Here is a 15,860-nt window from a genome sequence, read left to right as displayed (position 1 = left end):
AACCTGAACCGTTCGAACGCATTGTAGGAATATGTTTGGAACTTGTCGAACAGTTTGCACTATCGCTTTATGGAGGGCGCCCTTGTTATGTTAGTTGCCGTATTAAAATATTGACTGGACACAATGTGCGTGATGTATTTACTTTTCAGCTTAAAAATATTCATATGAATATTTTATTATGCTGTTGTTTCCCTTTTGTAGTCGAAAAATCTATGTAAATTGTACCTGGGGAAAATGAAAAACAAAGATTAGTCAGTTGTGCTTAAAATACATCGAGGGATATTCAAACCGGACGCTAAGTTATAACAACCAGTTTTTAAAAATGTTAGCAGAATATTTCATGGCAATAAAATTATTATTTATTTATGTTTAATCGCATGCAATAATTTAGATTATTTTTAGTATTTTTTATTTCAAATATAAAATTATGTTCGTTTAAAAATCTAAAAAGTTTCAACGGGAAATTTAAAATTTAGTGGTTGATTGAATTATTTCTCTCCCTTTCCAATACAAAATAATTTTGCGAACGTAATGGAATAACCAAAACTTTCGGAAATTTACATAATAGACTAAATTTTAATGGAGGAGCAGTTCACATATCCACATCCAATTAGTTAACTCTTTCTCTAGCGTCAAATTCCAAGAAGCAATAACTACCTCATTACCTACTTATTGCCCTACGAATCGCATTGTTATCAAACTTCAGCCCAGTTTAATTGTTAACGCATTTTTGATAAACAACTAAACCGGATTTTATAAATCGAGAAGAACGCTCGTCAACAAATTACTGTTAAACGGTTTCCCATCAGTGCAAGACATTAACTGCAGTGTGTGTGTGCGTCTGTAACTCAAAAAAAAAAAAAAAATAATGAAGTGCATTTTACTATTTTTTTGCATTCTTGGTCTTAGTGTTAGTAGGGAAATTTGTGAGTATCTTAAACAGACCAAACTGACTGTTGTGTTGGGCGATGACTCCAAATTGCAGCTGACAACAAATGGGTGTATAACGGCTTCCACTTTCCAATGGAGGAATGTCACGGCTGTTTACATCGAGGAGAATTTGCAACGGCTGGGAAAAAGTTCGGTTACAGAAATGCCGGACTTGATAACACTATCGACAGTGGCTGGCGATTTGGAAGAGTTGCAACCTGGAGCCTTCACAAATGTTCCAAAATTAACTACGTTGTCAATTCGTTTAAGTAAACTGAAGGAAATATCTAGGAACACTTTTGATGTGATTCCTCTATTGGAATACATTAACTTTTCTAATAACATGATTGACTACATTGCTGACCAAGTTTTTGCCAACTTGTCAAAGTTGAAGACTGTAGTCTTTTCATACAACAAATTAGAATTCTGGAACAGGGAATGGTTTACCAACAGCACTTCCTTGGAGAGATTAACCTTCAATAGCAATAAGATTCGCAGTTTGCCAAGGAGGGCTTTTGATGGGTTACCTAAATTAACAGAAATTAGTTTCAACAACAATGAAATAACAGAAATTCATCCAGGCGCTTTTAAAGGTTTGGGTTTAAATATATTCTTACACAAAATATATAAAAATTGATTTTAGGGTGCCAACGTTTAAAACTGTTAAGACTGGGTGGCAATAGATTGAAGACGATCAATGAGGACATTTTTCCAAGAGGTCTCAAACTAGATACGTTGTTTATTGGTGGGAACTATCTAAACTTCCTTTCTAATGAGGTATTGAAAAAGATTTCCGTTAAAACTTTGGAGCTGTACGGAAACCCTTGGAAGTGTCCGTGCTTAGACAGGATTAATTACTGGTTGTTTGAAACCAATGGCACTACTTACAGTCCGGAAATTTGCACAACGAGTAAAATACCCATTTGCGTTTATCCGAAAAGTTATTCTAAAACTTGTATCGAAGTGGCGGACGACGAGGTGAACGAGATGTTTTTGGAGACTCTAAATACATTGACGGATGCTGTGGACGCACTGAAATACTGCGTGAATACTGAAAAATTGACTTTATTGTAATAAAAATTATGAACATTTTACTTACCTTCTTCTATAATTCCCCCTAATACAAATATCTTATTGAAAGAGTTTTTAGACTCATGAATAATCAGTGCAAATTATAATACATTGCTGCTTGTTACAAAGTTTTATTTAGAGCGAAATGAAATGAAGTTAAAAGACAACAATAAAAACAATCAAAAAAATAATTTATTAAATAAATATATACAAACAGACACAAATCTAGTCTAATCTAGCACAGTACGGGTTGAGGTCAGTTTTGAATTTAGTGGCGTTCCTTAATTTATGAATATATTCCGTAGTCAGATCTTCATCGATCGTATCCAAACATGTATTTGTAAAGTTCTTCGAATAAAGACACATTGGTGTGTATCCGGTACAGTTGTGTGTTCCTATGGTGGTGCCGTTTATTTCGTTTAACCAATAATTAATGCGATCGAGGCAAGGACATTTCCAAGGATTGTAGTCCAAGGAAATTTGTTTCACACTTACCTTCTTAAGTAGTGCATTTGACAGATAGTTTAGGTAATTTGCGTTAATGTATAAAGAAGCGATTTTTAATTTGTCTGGCACAATGTCGTCGTTTATTATTTTTAGCCTGTTGTAGTTTAAATATAACGTATCCAGATTGTCCAGTCCTTCAAAGGCGTTCGGTTCGATGTATGATATTTCGTTGTTGTTGAAGTTGACCTTCCTCAATTTTTTCAAATTATAAAACGCCTTCTCTGGTAACGAGTTAATTTTGTTGAATTGAAAGTCCAGTATCTCCAAATTGACACTGTTGGTGAACCAGTCCTTGTCGTAGTATTCCAATTTATTGATATCGCTGGAGAACTTCCTCAAGAGCGGCATGTTAGCAAAACTTTCCTTGTCTATTGTGTCCAAGTCGGTGTTATGTATCCTAATCTCCTGCAAATTCTCCAGGACATTAAACACGTCGATAGCCACATCTTTCAATTCGCTGAAACCCAACGTGATTTTGCTGAGTTTGGGCAAATTACTGAACGCCCCAGCCTCAATGCTCTGCAGCACGCAATTCTCTATTATAATTTCATTTATGTACGCCATATTCCTCACAGAATATTCTCCAAGGTGTGTGATATTTTGATTGGAAATGGTTATGGCCGTGACTACGTTCTTTTCGTCACTGAAAACGACGTCCTCAATGCATCCGTTGATGGTCTGATTGTAGGGGTCCCCATTTTCTTGGAAAACCGTAACTGTAATGTTTCTCAAATATTCGCACCTTTGTGCGGTGACGATTAAATCGAAGAGTGCACTGAACAATGATACTAACAACACGATGCGCTGTAACATGTTGCCGTCTTGAGATCAATTGTTGTACTGAATTGAAATCAACATGGTCTAGATACGGCGGAGCTGGTGTTTAATTTGACCGGATAAGTAAATCTTTTTCATTGAGCAATTTTTTTCTCCGTCACATTAAATCAGTTTATTTATCTGCTGTGCTCGGACACGACAATGGTCTGTTGACGGTGTAAGAGCGGTGTTGGTTTAAAGGGGTTTATTGAAAAATTTCCGTGCCATTAGTTTTGGGATCCAAAGTGATTAGACTTTGTCACATCAATTTATCTTATAATTAGTTTTTGAGCACAAAGTGTGTCAGTCACATGTATAAGGAGCCTAAAATAAATATTATCTGATTTAAGTTAATAGAGGACATATTTTAATTAAGAATGACAGTTTTACACACGGATAAACATATACAAATTTAAAACATGTATATTTTATTATGTTATATTCTGTATTTATTAAGGAATTCACATTTCAGGTGTAATAATAAATATTTTATTGTTACTTTTTCTGCAAATTTATTTTGGTGTTTCTGTGACGTGAGGTAACAGAATAAATTTCCTGAAACCATCTGGTACGCTGACCTACATCAAAATTAGATCATCAGAGGTAATCATTTTGTTTATTAGTGTTTATTAGTTAAGAAGTCACTCTAACCTTATTATACTTCAGTAAATTCATGAACAAATTTCTATTTATTATTCTATTTATTTTTTATAAGGATATTTTATCCTTTTTTAAATTATAAAACAAAAATATTTTCTTAACAGAAATTAACGCACCTATAATTTTATAAATAAATTTTTACATTTAAGTAAATAGTACATTGTTTGTATTATCTTTGAAACAACCCCGTATATGGCTTTTAAAAAGTGTGTAAACGTTTTTACAAGATGTTTAGTTCTTTTGTTATTTGAAATATAGCGATTTTGGTAAATTAGTACAATAGATTAAAAAGGTCGTGTCGTTAGAACTCATTTATCATCCCCATTTTCTTCTTAACTTTCGTTAATTGAATCAATGGGTTGTTTTAATATAACAAGATTGGAGTTACCACAGAATAGCCCATATATCCATTACTCGTAGGTTATACGACGACGATATATGGAGACTGGTGAACATACTAGACCATGTCAGGGTAGAAAGCGTGCTACAACTTCTGCTCAAGATCATTTTTTTGTGACTTTTAACTGTGAGACAACGGTTTGTGACTACAAGAAGTTTACAGTCTTAGTTAGAAAACGTAGAAAGGGTTCGAATAAGTATTGAAACTATTCGACAATGTCTTAAGGAAGATAACCTACCTTAACCATGGATTATCGTAGAGCCCAACTAAATTTTGCTAGAGGGCATTGGATAGAAGCGGATTCGCAATGAGTTCTGCTTACAAATGAATCTAAATTTTGCCTGAACACATTCCATAGACGTGTTTGTGTGTTTCGACGGCTAAATGAAATATATGCTCAATGTAACTTCGTAAATGCTACCTTATTTGGTGGGGGCTCAATTATGGAGTGAGGAGGCATTTTTTTAACAGCACATACCGACTTGGTGAGCGTTACCAAAATGTATTCTAGAAGAACATGTCGCGTCATATGCGCTTACACGTTCAATTTTTTACTAATACAGGATAATGCACGTCCACATACATACAGCCTATGTAGTCCGAAATTATCTTGCTGATGTTGTGATTAATGCTAGGACCTGGCCACCTCACAGTCAAGACCTTAACCTCACGGAACATATCTGGGACATTCTTGGGAGACGTTTAAGGGACCATCCTAACAGTCTGAATAACTTGTTGTGGAGCTTCTACTCTTTTATTCGAAATTTGGGCGAATTTGGACCAAAATGAAACTGGAATCTAGATTTTGAGTATGAACAGAAGATGTGAGGCTGTCATTCGTAGTAGAGGTCGAAATACCACATATTAAGATCAAATTTTTCTTTTTGATAAAGACCAAATTTTGTAAATTCTTATTTTTTTTATTATTTGTTAAGATTTTTTGTAACAATTATAAAACCTGCTTTTAAATAAATATACAAAGAGTTTATTTTTCCCGTTTTCAAAAAATAATAATATCAATTTTTATTGGTGTGGTGCGTTAATTTCTTTTCAGTGAGAGGTCTTGGTTTCCATTGAAAATAATTTTCTATTGATCACATGCATCTAGTTTAATCTTCTTTACGTTAGTCAAATCCGCAACCATTTAACAACACAATACGCCGCACTGAAGCGATATTCATCAGCTTGGCGTAAATAAGCATAGAGAATCTGGACTGATATATTTTACTGCTTTAATTCTTCCATTGGTCCGAAACTGCGCTCTCGATAACGTCATTGTCGACATGGCAGTTTCCAAAGCCGATGCAAAGGCTGTATTTCACTTCAGATCGAATAAGTTATTGCCGTTCTCCCGACATACGCTTATCAATGCTAATTCTCTTTGCAGCCGAGCTTTGCGCTTGATATGACATTATGAAATTATTGTTGGGTCGGGTTGGTTTCAATTCGTTCGCGTTACAATAATGGGATTTTCAACAATTTTACTGAATAAAACCAATCCGTTTGATAACAATCAAATAACAATTTTCTTTTTACCGCACCGCACAAAGTAATGACCTGAGGGATGTAGATCATTACTATTGTATGGATGAAACTTTTTAAAACCCAAAGTACAATAAGCCGTGAAAAAATGCGGTAGTGCAAGGTTATTTACATATTTAATGATTAGTTTTAATTGCAGAGCTGATCAATTTAAATGTGCTAACTTGTTGAGGATGTTGAAAGTTTTCAACTTTGTAACAGTAGCAACTTAAAAGCACACGAATAGTGATCAAAAACTTCTTTATACTAAATTTCATAGCTTGTAGGGAATAATTTAGGGATGCGTGAAGTTCCATTATTATACAGCAGCCCCCATTATTATTTAAAATGTTAAATATTCATTTAAATTTGTAAAATTTTTGTGTCGAATTTGGTTATAAACGTGATCCTTTTTTTTTCCTGTTATGTTGATGTCTAGAGATTAGGACGGACAAAATAAAACATCGTCTCTAAAGCAACATTACAATTTTGATTGTGTTTGGGATCCTTTTCTTGTTGAATCACATTTATTAAGAGCATCATTTCAATATGTAGGAGCAACATGTTTAATGTACAGACTCGTCACTAAAAACCATTCGTCCACCCTGTTCTGTGGTCCACCGAATATGTAAGCAAGTCAAAATTGGGCACATTTTTAGTAGAAATCAGAGCTTTTCTTGTAGGTCTTGAGTCAAGCGAATCCCCATCCGCTAACCATCTCGTTAAGTTACTAGATTATGACTGCTACTGTATTCTGTGGATATTTCTCTATAATATCTTCTCCTGGCATTTCTCGGTTTACGACATTGCTTATTAGTACCAATATTAACCCTTTCAATACGACTTTTGGCCAGTGAAGATATAATTATAAATGTGCTGTAAATAAGTAAAGGAACATGTTTACATAATTTCAGATTTTTAGAAAAAAGTGCCTTATTATACATATGCCCCTACTGTAGTTTAATTATGGGATAAATATATGCCAGCAGTAAATAATCAGACCTCAAATTTAGGTACTGAATACCTAAAGAGTAGGGAATATTTACTTTTATTTTTATTGAAACTGTTACATTATGTATGGTATGGTGTAAGAAAATCAATACATAAAGTTACTTGACATTTGGCAAATGATTTTAGTCCTTTTTTCAATTTTCCTGGACTGGCATCTTATGCATCTGTTTCGGCCGCCTTTTTCAACTGGAAGATGTTCTCCAACAGTTGCGAAAACTCTGACATTCTTTGAAACCCTGCCCTGTCTTTTGGACCTTTTGTACAAAGATTCTGATCAACTCTTCAGCTACATCTACTACGAAATCGATAAATGGAATTTTTTTGTGAGTTCTTGATACAAAATATACGAATTATGAACACGGGTCATTAGCAAACTAAAAAAGACTTCCACCATTTCCCACTTCTTCTATCTTAATCGTATAAAGTAATCATTTGATCTACAAGATCTACGTCCTCCCATATATTTATTGTAGAAAATCACAGCTTCAGGGCATTCAATATTTTTAGTAGTACCATCTTTCATTTTTCGAACTGTAGTATCAATAGTGGCATTGTGACAGTTGCTCATAAATATCACACATCTTTTGTATCTTTTTACTTGATTGCTAATCATCACATCACTACTGTTTAGTCCCATCCCAGCGCTTTAAAAGTGGATACTTTTCGCACCAATAATTTTTGAACATTCTCTGGGACTTATATATCCTGCGGTATTGAAAGGTTTAAACTATTGTCACACTCGTGACTCGTGGGGTTGGAAAGTAGCACAGATAAACACCAGTATCGAATTGATATAATTTTATTCATATTTCACATAAGACACATTACAATTGCCATAAAATTAGTCTCTTACAAAGAGCTTTTCATAAGTTAAAATGTGACAAATTGGTCAGTTAATTTTAATATTTTTTCCTTAACAATGTTGTACAAGGTAAATTTCAAATTTGAAACTCTCGAGAAATTTCTATACATTTATGAAGTAAACGTTGAAGGAAGTTTTCCTGGCGAAATTTGGAGCAAGCAAGCCCCAAACTAGATCATAAGTTGATACAATATAATATTATGTAGGATTGTGGGAATGAAAGGAAACACAGAAATTACGGTCATGACTTATATTGAGAACTACCATGATTTCAAACACACTAATCTCCTCTATGAACTTTTTCTTCTTTGATATTTTCATCCTATGTTTGGTCCTTGCTGTTAAATCTGTCGCATGTGGTACCATTTCGACCAAAACTTCGTTGAATGGGGTAGCAGTGGCAGAGTCAGAGAAGGAGGAAAAGGTCAAGATTTTGGTCAAAATGGTGCCAGCCGCCACAAATCTAAAAGCAATGACGTAGCATGAGGTGAAAATGATGAAGGAGCAAGAAGCAGTAGAGAAGGTCATGACAACGGAGCCCGTGATGACAGCGGAGAAGGCGACGACTGGGTTGTAAGAGGCGACCATATCTGGGGTGAAGATGGTGGTGTGGGTGGGGATTATTTTTCCATTAATTTGTCAATAACGGGAAACAGAAGGGCTGCGGCTTTTCCTGACCTTGGTTGAGCACAGCCAATAAAAATCCGTGTTTCACTTATAATAATAGGTATTGTATATTTTTGAGTTGGTGTTGGTCTGGTATAACCAGACGTTTTCAAATAAAAGTTGTTCAAGATGGGAATTTTCGAATGGAATAATCGGACTGGGCACATTTTCTCTTGACACATTCACTGATGTGAATTTGTCAGGCGAAAATGTGGCCGGTCCTTTTAATTCATTCGAAACTTCTCAACTTAGGTAGCTTTTATTTGGAAGCGCAAAAACGTCAGGCTATACCAGACCAACACCAATACAGAAACATGCAATACCCATTATTGCAAGTAAAACAGGTGTTGACAAGCAGTGCCTAAACAGGGTCGGGAAAAGCCGAAGGGTTCCTGCTTCCCATTATTGACAAGTTAATGGAAGAACAATCCCCAGCCATCACCATCTCCACCCCAGCTATAATAGCCTCTTCCACTGCAGCTGTCGCTCTCTTCTCTGCCAACGCAGGATCCTTTGTCACGACATCCTCAACTGCTTCTCGCTTCTTCGTTGTTTTCACCGCATGCTTCGTTCTTGCTGTTAGATCTGTGGCGTCTGGCATCATTTTGACCAAAATCTTGACTTTTCGCGCCTGGTCTGTCTCTATCACTGCTACCACATTCAACGATTCCTCAGTTTATACTATTGTTGTTGTTGGAACAGCCCATCATCTCCATTCCATTTACCATAATAAGTATCGCATATTTGTTAATTGAGTTGGGTGTAATCAGAAGATTGCCCAGTATTTCCCATTGTGGAAATAATCTCTCCGACAACTGAATTTGTCATACAAATTTACGAAGAAGTTCGTATTGTGCTGTGGCGACACATCAGTTTTTTATCCAGACTCAAGTTGCCCTGATCGTCTAATGTTGTCTCTTGTAATATCGTGTCTTTCACTCCATGAAAATATTGTAATCAGACTTCTTTACGTTTTAAGTTAAAAGTTGTGACTTTTTAAATTAAGTAATCGGATGGGCCACATGGTCGCAGTGATATTAACGCAAATGACGCCGGTCCAGAAAAACCACCATCCAACATGAAACTGACTGACGTTGATGTGACTGTGTGCAGTCCGATTACTTTATTTGAAAACGTAAAGACTGTGGTTATGGTATAACCCAACCCCAATTTAAAAATATGCGAGATCTATTGTAAATGGAAGGAACTTGATGGGCTGTGCCCAAACTGGGTTTGGAAGAACAGCATATCCCAATGTGGTAATAATCTTTCCGACAAGAGAACAAGCCTGATGTCACATTTTGGTCCTGGGATTACTCATCGCCTAATCCATTTCGTTTTTCATAACATCGTGTCTTTTGCCTCATGTAAATATTTTATTCTAGATCAAGGTGATGGCATACTAGATGTGAGATTTATATTGGCGATTGAGCAAATGCTACACCACAAGACTATGTCTGCTACGTTTCCTTAAAAGATTTGGCCGGCAAATTCTTGTCTTGTATTTGTGGAAGTTGGAATCGTAGACAGTGCGTGCCTCAAATGATGTGGAGCAATATTTTCACTTGGTAATAAAGTTCGATAAGAGAAAAGTTAATTGAAATGCTTCAAAAATTTAAAGGTAAAGAAAAAACTCTTGTGTTTGTGGAAACGAAACACAACGCAGACTTCTTAGCCATCTTGTTAAGCGACAACACCTCTTACTCCGTTAGTGTATTTCTCTTCCGACACTTGAGTGCAATCGAAAACACTACAATTCACCAATTCTGATAAGGCAATGTCCTCAGCACCGTTGCCCATTTCAACGGCGATTTTTCAAGCAAGACCATGCGCCCGCTGGTTTTCTGAATATCGCTTCGATATTTTTTACCTTCCCCACTCGTGTCCTCTCCTTTCATCTTTACTCCACCGTGTTTCCGTCACCTGATATTTCGTTGAATGGAGTGGCAGTGATAGAGACCAAGGTATAAGAGGCACGAGCGGAAGTCGTTATAGAGGAGGTCGTTGTAAAGGAGCCCCCGGTGGCACCGGGGTGAAGATGGTGGTGGATGAGGATGGTTCTTCCATTAATTTGTCAATAATGAAAAGCAGAAAAGTATGCGGTTTTTCTCGATCCTGTTTCGGCCCAGCCCTTCAACTCGCTTCCATTTACAATAATAGGTATCGTTTATTTTTGAATTGTAGGTGGTCTGGTGTAACCAGTCTTCAGCGTTAGTTGCGACATGGGCTACTCCAGTGGAAAAAGTCGCACTGATATTCACGCAAATGATGCCGGTATATAACGTTAAGGATCCGTTTTCATAACTCTCATAACTTCGGGTGTGTCTGGTTAAACCAGACCAACTCCAATTCATAAATATGCTGTACCTATTATTGCAAATGGAAGAGACTTGATCGGCTGTGCCCAAACTGGATTGGGAAAAACTACAGTCTTTCTGCTTCCCATTATTGACAAATTAATGGAAGAACAACCTCCATCCACCACTGAAGATTGCCCAGTATTTCCCATTGTGGAAATAATCTCTCCGACAACTGAATTTGTCATACAAATTTACGAAGATGTTCGTATTGTGCTGTGGCGACACATCAGTTTTTTATCCAGACTAAGTTACCCTGATCGTCTAATGTTGTCTCTCGTAATATCGTGTCTTTCACTTCATGCAAATATTTTGTTCTGGATGAGGCTGATCGTATATCGGTTATTGGCCACGAGATTATGCCTACTACGGGTTGAAAACAAACACTGATGTGTTCTGCTACTCTCTTTTGACAGCAACCGGTAACACTTAATTCGAACATCCTGTTTAGGCCCCGCCCTCTGCGCCGTTGCCATTTTTCAGCGGACGATTCTTTAAGCCATGTTTCGAAGTCCATGCCCTCGTCCTGATGTTCTCAATATCGTTTTGATTTTGATCACCTTCACTCGTGTCCTCTCCTTTCCTTTTTATTCCATCACGTTTCCGTCCTCTGGCAAGGTCTAACCTTGAACTTCTTCTTGAAATGTTCGTCAACCTAGCCTCTTGCAGCTTTCCTTAATCCGTCTTCGTCGTGGCCTCCGACGTATCGGTAGTCGTGTTCATCGTAAGGTGGGTGCCTAGGTCGTCTTCGTCGGCACCGCAAAAGTTTGCGTCGTAATTCCACCTCTTCAATTTTTGTGACGTTTTCTTACGTCAATCTTCACGTCAAAAAAACTTTCTGGGTAAATCTTTTTTTATTTTAACAATCCCGGCTGAGCCCTCAATTTATGGTATTGCCGGAGTTAAAGAAAGCACGAAGGAAGTGGTTATAGCTTATATGGAGAACTCACGTGAGTGTTTTGAGATCATAGAACAACACGTGTTACTCCGTTACTGTTAAAGATTACTCTCTCTAACTTCTGATCAGTGTTACCACATGCTTAAATTTATTTTCTCCAGGATTCCACCAAGAAATGTTTTTTGAAGGTTTCCTCCCTTTATCATAAATAAAAAAAAATTTTACTCTTATCATCAAAGACATTTGCAACAGGAAATACTTACAGTTCGGCCATCTTGTCTAGGTCTCGCCCGCGGCTCCGTTCTTCTCTTCAGCGGATGATTTTCGGGACGTTTTCAGAAAAAAACTTTCCGAGTGATTCTTTTTCTATTTTAACAATCCCGCTTGAGCCCCCAGTTTGTGGTATGGTGGCAGTTAAAAGAGACTTAGAAAAGGTGGTTATGACATCGATGGAGCACACGTCTAGAGACCACACAAGAACACGTCTTACCCCATTACTGTCAAACATCACTCGTTCACTCTCTTTTGACAGCAACCGGAAACACTTAATTCGAACATCCTGCCTAGGCCCCGCCCTCTGCGCCGTTGCCGTTTTACAACGGACGATTCTTTAAGTCATGTTTCGAAGTCCATGCCCTCGTCCTGATGTTCTCAATATCGTTTTGATTTTGATTACCTTCACTCGTGTCCTCTCCTTTCATTTTTATTCCATCACGTTTCCGTCCTCTGGCAAGGTCTAATTCTTCTTGAAAAGTTCGTCAACCTAGCCTCTTGCAGCTTTCCTTAATCCGTCTTCGTCGTTGCCTCCGACGTCTCGGTAATCGTGTTCATCGTAAGGTGGGTACATAGGTCGTCTTCGTTGTCACCGCAAAAGTTTGCGTTGTAATTCCGCCTCTTCAATTTTTGTGACGTTTTCTTACGTCAATCCTCACGTCAAAAAAACTTTCTGGGTAAATCTTTTTTTATTTTAACAATCCCGGCTGAGCCCTCAGTTTATGGTATTGCCGGAGTTAAAGAAAGCACGAAGGAAGTGGTTATAACTTATATGGAGAACTCACGTGAGTGTTTTGAGATCATAGAACAACACGTGTTACTCCGTTACTGTTAAAGATTACTCTCTCTAACTTCTGATCAGTGTTACCACATGCTTAAATTTATTTTCTCCAGGATTCCACCAAGAAATGTTTTTTGAAGGTTTCCTCCCTTTATCATAAATAAAAAAAAATTTTACTCTTATCATCAAAGACATTTGCAACAGGAAATACTTACAGTTCGGCCATCTTGTCTAGGTCTCGCCCGCGGCTCCGTTCTTCTCTTCAGCGGATGATTTTCGGGACGTTTTCAGAAAAAAACTTTCCGAGTGATTCTTTTTCTATTTTAACAATCCCGCTTGAGCCCCCAGTTTGTGGTATGGTGGCAGTTAAAAGAGACTTAGAAAAGGTGGTTATGACATCGATGGAGCACACGTCTAGAGACCACACAAGAACACGTCTTACCCCATTACTGTCAAACATCACTCGTTCACTCTCTTTTGACAGCAACCGGAAACACTTAATTCGAACATCCTGCCTAGGCCCCGCCCTCTGCGCCGTTGCCGTTTTACAACGGACGATTCTTTAAGTCATGTTTCGAAGTCCATGCCCTCGTCCTGATGTTCTCAATATCGTTTTGATTTTGATTACCTTCACTCGTGTCCTCTCCTTTCATTTTTATTCCATCACGTTTCCGTCCTCTGGCAAGGTCTAATTCTTCTTGAAAAGTTCGTCAACCTAGCCTCTTGCAGCTTTCCTTAATCCGTCTTCGTCGTTGCCTCCGACGTCTCGGTAATCGTGTTCATCGTAAGGTGGGTACATAGGTCGTCTTCGTTGTCACCGCAAAAGTTTGCGTTGTAATTCCGCCTCTTCAATTTTTGTGACGTTTTCTTACGTCAATCCTCACGTCAAAAAAACTTTCTGGGTAAATCTTTTTTTATTTTAACAATCCCGGCTGAGCCCTCAGTTTATGGTATTGCCGGAGTTAAAGAAAGCACGAAGGAAGTGGTTATAACTTATATGGAGAACTCACGTGAGTGTTTTGAGATCATAGAACAACACGTGTTACTCCGTTACTGTTAAAGATTACTCTCTCTAACTTCTGATCAGTGTTACCATATGCTTAAATTTATTTTTTCCAGGATTCCACCAAGAAATGTTTTTTGAAGGTTTCCTCCCTTTATTATAAATAAAAAAAATCTTACTCTTATTATCAAAGACATTTGCAACAGGAAATACTTACAGTTCGGCCATCTTCTTTAGGTCTCGCCCGCGGCTCCGTTCTTCTCTTCAGCGGATGATTTTCGGGACGTTTTCAGAAAAAAACTTTCCGAGTGATTCTTTTTCTATTTTAACAATCCCGCTTGAGCCCCCAGTTTGTGGTATGGTGGCAGTTAAAAGAGACTTAGAAAAGGTGGTTATGACATATCGATGGAGCACACGTCTAGAGACCACACAAGAACACGTCTTACCCCATTACTGTCAAACATCACTCGTTCACTCTCTTTTGACAGCAACCGGAAACACTTAATTCGAACATCCTGTCTAGGCCCCGCCCTCTGCGCCGTTGCCATTTTTCAGTGGACGATTCTTTAAGCCATGTTTCGAAGTACATCCCTCGTCCTGATGTTCTCAATATCGTTTTGATTTTGATCACCTTCACTCGTGTCCTCTCCTTTCATTTTAATTCCATCATGTTTCCGTCCTCTGGCAAGGTCAAATTCTTCTTAAAAAGTCCGTCAACCTAGCCTCTTGCAGCTTTCCTTAATCCGTCTTCGTCGTTGCCTCCGACGTATCGGTAGTCGTGTTCATCGTAAGGTGAATGCCTAGGTTGTCTTCATCGTCACCGCAAAAGTTTGCGTCGTAATTCTGCCTCTTCAATTTTTGTGACGTTTTCTTACGTCAATCCTTACGTCAAAAAAACTTTCTGGGTAAATCTTTTTTTATTTTAACAATCCCGGCTGAGCCCTCAATTTATGGTATTGCCGGAGTTACAGAAAGCACGAAGGAAGTGGTTATAACTTATATGGAGAACTCACGTGAGTGTTTTGAGATCATAGAAATACACGTGTTACTCCGTTACTGTTAAAGATTACTCGCTCTAACTTCTGATCAGTGTTACCACATGCTTAAATTTATTTTTTCCAGGATTCCACCAAGAAATGTTTTTTGAAGGTTTCCTCCCTTTATTATAAATAAAAAAAATCTTACTCTTATTATCAAAGACATTTGCAACAGGAAATACTTACAGTTCGGCCATCTTGTTTAGGTCTCGCCCGCGGCTTCGTTCTTCTCTTCAGCGAATGATTTTCGGGACATTTTCAGAAAAAAACTTTCCGAGTGATTCTTTTTCTATTTTAACAATCCCGCTTGAGCCCCCAGTTTGTGGTATGGTGGCAGTTAAAAGAGACTTAGAAAAGGTGGTTATGACGTATCGATGGAGCACACGTCTAGAGACCACACAAGAACACGTCTTACCCCATTACTGTCAAACATCACTCGTTCACTCTCTTTTGACAGCAACCGGAAACACTTAATTCGAACATCCTGTTTAGGCCCCGCCCTCTGCGCCGTTGCCATTTTTCAGCGGACGATTCTTTAAGCCATGTTTCGAAGTTCATGCCCTCGTCCTGATGTTGTCAATATCGTTTTGATTTTGATCACCTTCACTCGTGTCCTCTCCTTTCATTTTTATTCCATCACGTTTCCGTCCTCTGGCAAGGTCTAATTCTTCTTGAAAAGTTCGTCAACCTAGCCTCTTGCAGCTTTCCTTAATCCGTCTTCGTCGTGGCCTCCGACGTATCGTGTTCATCGTAAGGTGGGTGCCTAGGTCGTCTTCGTCGTCACCGCAAAACGAACGAACGAAAATCCTTAAAAAAAACAAAATACATTATTAATACATACTGTTATTTGGTTTGCTTAAAATTTGATTCTCTATATCAAAATTAACAAAAGTTTTATCTGAACTTTTAACATTTAGCTGCACTTAGTTTTATTTAAATTACTAGCACTAAAAACACGTTCTACGGCCTCATTATTATGGAGAATATATAAAAGATATTTCACAAAACTAGACAAAGTTGGAAAAGTGTTATTATTTTTTGAAGAAATTTTGAAACCGTTTTGGCAA

General features: G+C 37.7%; 2 protein-coding genes and 1 long non-coding RNA gene across 3 annotated transcripts; 1 reads left to right on the top strand and 2 right to left on the bottom strand.

The window, feature by feature from the left end:
* The first annotated feature begins 859 nt into the window (after nt 1-859).
* On the top strand, nt 860-2,004 carry LOC109597433 (carboxypeptidase N subunit 2-like). The gene is made up of 2 exons (XM_020013109.1): nt 860-1,523; nt 1,574-2,004. Exons 1-2 carry the CDS (start codon nt 869-871, stop codon nt 2,002-2,004), a joined length of 1,086 nt encoding a protein of 361 aa, XP_019868668.1. The 5' UTR covers nt 860-868.
* A 181-nt stretch (nt 2,005-2,185) lies between these two features.
* Nucleotides 2,186-3,321, bottom strand: LOC109597434 (leucine-rich repeat-containing G-protein coupled receptor 4-like). The gene has a single exon (XM_020013111.1). It carries the CDS (start codon nt 3,319-3,321, stop codon nt 2,227-2,229), a length of 1,095 nt encoding a protein of 364 aa, XP_019868670.1. The 3' UTR covers nt 2,186-2,226.
* Nucleotides 3,322-12,218: 8,897 nt separating this feature from the next.
* LOC126265798 (uncharacterized) lies at nt 12,219-13,144 on the bottom strand. The gene is made up of 3 exons (XR_007548265.1): nt 12,969-13,144; nt 12,754-12,902; nt 12,219-12,462 (listed from the first exon to the last, which is right to left on the bottom strand). It is a non-coding gene; the product is annotated as an uncharacterized LOC126265798 (long non-coding RNA).
* Between the last annotated feature and the right edge of the window lie 2,716 nt (nt 13,145-15,860).

The sequence above is a fragment of the Aethina tumida genome, chromosome 1, assembly GCF_024364675.1.
Source record: "Aethina tumida isolate Nest 87 chromosome 1, icAetTumi1.1, whole genome shotgun sequence".
Lineage (NCBI taxonomy): Eukaryota > Metazoa > Arthropoda > Insecta > Coleoptera > Nitidulidae > Aethina > Aethina tumida.
The sequence above is the reverse complement of the archived record's forward strand: the minus strand, read 5'-3'. Positions and strand labels throughout refer to the sequence as shown.